General features: G+C 46.8%; 1 protein-coding gene across 1 annotated transcript in view; it reads left to right on the top strand.

The window, feature by feature from the left end:
• The first annotated feature begins 3929 nt into the window (after positions 1-3929).
• ZNF236 (zinc finger protein 236) overlaps positions 3930-6000 on the top strand; it is a 76300-nt gene continuing 74229 nt past the window's right edge. Inside the window, 2 exon segments of the mRNA XM_065629268.1 lie at positions 3930-3985; positions 3987-4105. Of these exon segments, the coding sequence (XP_065485340.1) occupies positions 3930-3985; positions 3987-4105 (175 nt within the window).

Raw genomic sequence — 6000 nt, 5'->3', positions numbered from 1 at the left:
TCATGACCCAGTTCCTCATAATAAAATTTAAAAAAACTATTGAGCACATTCTTATAACTTTTTTTTAAACCCATATAAAAAGGATAAATGTGAAGTCTTATTGGAGAGAGTAATGATCTCATACTGACTTAAAATTCAGGCTAGAGTAAAAATTTTCAATCACTGGTTTCACTGGTGAGTGCAGTAAATAATTTTATTTGCCCTGTTAAAAAAAAAAAAAAAAGGTTGAAACAATCTCACAAACAGAAGCAGTCTGTTCAAATCAAACCAACCCAAACTGAAGTTAAACAGCTGGCATGGGAATTTTAGTCCAAACAGTTCACTTGTGGCAAAGCCACAAGCAACTAAAAATAGTATCTTACAACAGTAAGGGTCTGACAACTGTAACAATAAATAGTACCCTACTTAGTAAGTAGCTTTACTTGAGATGGTTCACTGGATTTTATCAGTTTGCCTTAAAATTTAGGAGCACATTGAGTACCACTAGTTGGTAGCAAAACCTAGAATTTGATTTGTTTTGTGGCCTTGTGTTAACCTTACTCTCTCTGTCACTATATTCTTCATCTGTAGATAAAAAAAACACATGACTTTTAATGTTGCATATTTTAAGGGCTGACATTACAGCTGCTTTTCTTCCTAGGAATTAGTGATACCAGATAATAGTAATGATAGGAAGAGTTAGAGGCCAACCATCTAGCACTCTCTGAATTAATTATTCACAGAATACAACAAATTTTAAATATTTTGAAATAACAGCATCTCTGCAAATGCAGGCAACAGATTAATTAGCAAGTAGAGCAGCAGTTTTAGTATGTGTGCAGTGCCTTTCTTCCAGGAGTTGCAAAGTGCACGTGAAAAATATTATGTCAATCACATAGACAAAGAAGGGAAATTACACAGAGATTAAACAGCTTCAATAGATTAAAAATGGCTGTATATATTTAAAGACAGTTATTTTGAACATATGATTTACCACTGGATTTCCTTATTAATAAAAAGATATTTTCATATGCTCTTCAACATCTATTCCATATACTATTTTTGTTACCCAGCACCACAGGATCCTGAAGTAAAATCTGATGTCTTTTCCACTTCTATGCAGAGCTAGATTTGGATGGAAGGAGAGAGTGATGCAGAAGTGTTAGAAGACAGAGAAGCAAAGACAAACATGCCACAAAAATTTGGAACAGATGATGCAGAGACTTTTGCAGTACAAAATTTAACCATGATTGTATGTACTACTGTTGGACACTGAAAGACATGCAGGGTACAACACTGCTGAAAAGATAAAATAGAAATTAAAGTTGGCTTTTGCATTAGACTTGAAAAATGAGGTACAATTTTCATTACTATCCGTACAGAAAGAAGCTGCATGCACCTACAATCCCAACTACATTCCTGCAAAGTTTTCATCGGTTATTTCCAAAACTGAAGCAAAACTCAAGATTCAAAGTTCTTAATCCTAATGCAGAAGACCTCAACAAAAAATACAGATAATCCTGATAACAAAGTTAAAACAAAATCAGGAGAAGTAGTTAAAACAATAAGCTTGTGCAAAGTTTTTTTAGATACTGGTTCAGTTGGGGTTTGAGTCCTGCCCCTAGGGTCTAACTGAAATCTTGTGAACAGCTGTCACCTTGTTCCGTGTACAAGTATTACAGGTTGTAGTTCACTGCCGAAACACCCTGCAATCTTAATTTTCAGCACAAAAGTAGCCTATAACCACCAGAGGCCACTGCTGTTCCTTGTCTTTTCCCTGCCTGTAGCTGGGCTGTAGCAAGGAGTCAGCTCACAGGAGCCCCAGGCAAGGGTCACAGCAGCTTCAGTCCTCCTTTCCATATTTATGCTCCAATGCTGTACGCTTGCAGAGAAAATTAAATACAGTACACTTTTTATCGGCAGACACAATAAGAAATTATCTAAATATTGCTTACCCAAACTTAGCCTTCAGGAAGAAACGAAACCTTGAATTCCAAAAACCTGATTTCATTCTTTGATATGATTAAATTTGTTAGCTAGAGGCAATTTTTTAGACGTAATTTAATTACGTATTTGAAAGGCATTTAACTTAGAACTGATGAAAAAATAGCTCCATACATTTGCAACAGAACAAGATAAATTAACAAAGTGATAATAAACATTAAATGATGAGAAATTAAATAATATTTTGCTACTATACAGGTATCAGTACCCAGTCTGGCCTTCAGTGATCTGAAGTACCTGCCTAATACTATTTGCAGAGACTACAGAAAGTGATATTAAAGTAATAAATGTAATAAAGGAGGACAGCGTCATCCAGCTTGCTTAACTAAGCCTACATCATACTAAATGCGTCTTAATACAGGCTACCGAAACACTGTATGGCTTGAAGTAAAGAAACCGGCCAGGTGCTGGCCGTCCCGGACTGGAGAAGGTAAAAAGGGATATCCTGGAAAGCAATGAGAAGAATTTGAGCACCTTAAGTTGAGCAACTAAGCAGCCAGCAGCAACCTGGTTCAATGGGAAGTGGATTTTGGATCAATCTTTGGGTGAAAGACTTAGTAGCAAAAAAAAAAGTTTTACCACTGTAAGCGGTATTCTCATAGCAGTTCCCTTTGTACAGAAATATACGCTTTTTAAAAGGATATTTAAAAATGAAAAGGTGCAGAAAGAAAATGTAACTCTGAGAAACCTTTAGAATCTTAAATAGGTCAAACTAGTGAGATAATGAAAAAAAAAGATCAAGTCAACGATCGAAAGCAAGTGTTCTGTATTTAAAGGTTTTTATTCAGCAAGAAAGAGGTGTAATAAAATCTCATTTTAGAAGCTGAAGCCCTGTGAATGAAAAAATGCAATACAGCAGAGTCTTTGGGAACAATGAACGGCATGAATCACTGAACAAGTTACCAATAAAAACATCTCCATCTTTATTGACACCTTTCCAGGGGCCACACTTCCACTGCACACAAGCTACAGGCAACAGAACTATATACTATGGCTTGTGATACCCCAGAACTGTATTAAATGACCCAGTGATCTCTTATGGCCCTCCCCAGACCTCCTCACAGGCAGCAGAGCTCAGTAAAGTAACAGACTGGCCAGTATTCACAGAATCACAGAATGTTAGGGATTGGAAGGGACCTCAAAAGATCATCTAGTCCAATCCCCCTGCCAGGGCAGGAACCCCTAGGTGAGGTTACACAGCAAGGCGTCCAGGCAGGGTTTGAATGTCTCCAGAGAAAGAGACTCCACAACCTCCCTGGGTGGCCTGTTCCAGTGTTCTGTTATCTTCACCGAGAAGAAGTTTCTTCTCACATTTAAGTGGAACCTCCCATGTTCCAGTTTGTATCCGTTGACTCTTGTCTTATCATTGGTTGTCACCGAGAAGAGCCTGGCTCCATCCTCATGACGCTCACCCTTTACATAAACATTAATCAGGTCTCCCCTCAGTCTCCTCTAAGCTAGAGAGCCAGCTCCCTCAGCCTTTCCTCATAAGGGAGATGCTCCACTCCATCATCTCTGTGGCCCTGCGCTGGACTCCCTCCAGCAGTTCCCTGTCCTTCCTGAACTGAGGGGCCCAGAAATTATTTAAGTATTTAAGCAGTAAGACCCGCCAGCCTTGACAGGGACACGTGCTGGGGGACAAAGGCGTTTCTGGGGCTGGGGTGAGGCCCATGCCCGCTGTTCACACGTTATGCACCTTTGAGGTTAAATCCAAAATTGAGGGAGTGCGCAAGATGGCAGGGAACGGCGCCGCCGCCACGGCGCCTTTGACCGAGCCCGGCCTGAGGCCGCCCCGCCCGTTTCTACACTCTGAATTGGAAACTTCAGCCCTCCTGCCGAAGCCACCCACTGTGCTGGCTCCTATAGTCAGCAGAACCAGAGGCCCTGACCCCGGCAGGCACAGCCCCTCCCCGCCGAGGCCCAGCGGGACCCGCCGCCCCCGGCGCATGCGCCGCGGGCCCCGGATGTCCCAACCCCCCACCTCCGGCACATGCAGCCCCCCGCCGGCGCTCCGCGCATGCGCAACCGAGCCTCCCCGCCACCTCCTTCACGCTGCCGTCCCCCCCCCCCCCCCCCGCGTCGGTGAGGCGCTCTCAGTGCGCCTGCGCCGCCCGGCCGTGCCGTGAGTTCGCCTCTTCCCCGCTCCCGCTTCCCCGTCCCCACCCCGCCCCTCCCCGACGCCGGTAGGCCCATGTGCGCTTGCGCCAGCTCCCGGCCGGGCCTATTCCCGCAGCGCCGAGCCCCCGGCGACCCGTGTGTAGGGCCGGGCTCTGCCCTCTCGTCCCCGCCCCCTCGTCCCCCCTTCACCAACCGCCGCTTCCTCCGCCGTTGCCAAGTGTGTGTGTGTGTGAGCGCGCGCGGGGCGGGGGGGTGGGGGGGGGAGGGGGCAGCCATGCCGAGGGGGCGGCCTCCCAAACCCAGCAGGGAGACTAGCGGGGCCGGCACCGAGGCAGGTAAAGAGCGCGGCCGGGCCAGCGCGATACGGCGCCCGGGGGGTGGAAGCGCGGGCGCTGCGTGGAGACGAAAATCCTCCGCGGGCTGCGCATATAGTCCCCGGATATGGGGGAGTGGAAGCCGGGTCTATTGTGCGAGTGTATAGGCGAGAGGGCGGAGGGGAGGGGAGCGAGCCTGGCCCAGCCCTGCGGAATGATACCGACCGGGCAGCGCCCGCCGACCCACACGGCGCGGCGGAGGGCGAGCCCGGCTGGCCCGGAGAGCCCGCGACCTGCCCGCGGCCTCTCGCCTCCCGCTCGGGGAGCGGCGGTGGCGGTGGCGGCTGCAACGGCCCCTCACCCACGGGAGGGAACCGGTGGCGGCGCGGCCGATGCGTTCGCTCGGCTGCCTCGTCGGCGAGGCTGCCGGCGGAGGAGGGTTTCTCGGCCCAGGCCGGAGGCCTCGGCCTTGCGTTCCTCCTTCTCCCGGCCGTGGTGCGGGCGCTGCGAACGCAGGTCCCTGCGGCAGGCTGGCTGGTGAGGCCGGGGGAAGAGGCCGGGCGGGCTTGCGGCAGCAGGACAGGAAGGGTCCAGGGCTCTTCCGCCGCTCTTTTCCTTCCCCCCGCACCGCCTCCCCTCCCCCCGGGCCACATTAGCGAGAGCTTCCAATAAAGGATGACAAACGAGTGAAAATCCAGCTCTTGCATGTTTCCGACTACAAGAGGGAAGGCTTTCTTGTTTGAGGTTTTAAAAAAACACCTTTGTAGTTGATTTCTGTGTCAGCATATGTATAAAAGAAAGAACATGTTTTCTTCCCCAAACGTACTAGTGTGCGTCACACATTAAATTTTTGCTTGTATTTTAGTGGTGTTGATGTCTGGAGAACAGTTAAGGGCAGGACTGGTTTGATGGGCTTGGCGTTTTTTTGACAGCTGGTGAGTTTTATGGCTCTTTTGTGTAGTTCCTTCCTGCTGATGTTACTACGGATCCATGAGTAGTATCTGAATAAAGCCCACAAACTGCAAAAATACAGTGTTTCAGGTAGACCTAGAACCCTCTTCAGTGACTTCTCTTTCAGCACAAGCATGTAGCGGTAGATTTTTTTTTTTCTTTACTAAATAGAATGGGGACTGTTAGGGAGTAGGTTTCATAAAATGTTCAAATACCATGGCTATTTCCATCATGAAAAGTCAACTAATTAATATTTTCAGTGTAAATTTAGGATGTCTGTTTTTCTGAATGCTCGGAGATGAGTTCTGGCTCTTCAAGAGGAATGTGTAGGTGAGCCTTCTGTGGAATATTTTTTGTAGAACTGAAATGTGCTGGCAGGCAAAAAAAAAATGCTGTACTGTTACATGGGTGTTGGGAAGTTGGGTAAAATGTTTTCTCCAGTATGGAAAGCCAAATGGGCCACAGGTTCCCACCAGCAGATTTTATTATGTTTTATATTTTTGTCAGAGCTGTTGATCTCAGCTTTTGGACACTAAATAATAAGTATATAATGAAGGACCCAAAGAGCACCAGCTTTGGAAGTTGAGGGGTTTTCTTTAAAATTTTTTTAACTAAAATGTCTACTTAATTTTCT

The sequence above is a fragment of the Caloenas nicobarica genome, chromosome 2, assembly GCF_036013445.1.
Source record: "Caloenas nicobarica isolate bCalNic1 chromosome 2, bCalNic1.hap1, whole genome shotgun sequence".
Lineage (NCBI taxonomy): Eukaryota > Metazoa > Chordata > Aves > Columbiformes > Columbidae > Caloenas > Caloenas nicobarica.
Note: the sequence above shows the minus strand (reverse complement) of the source record. Positions and strands in the feature narration are given on the sequence as shown.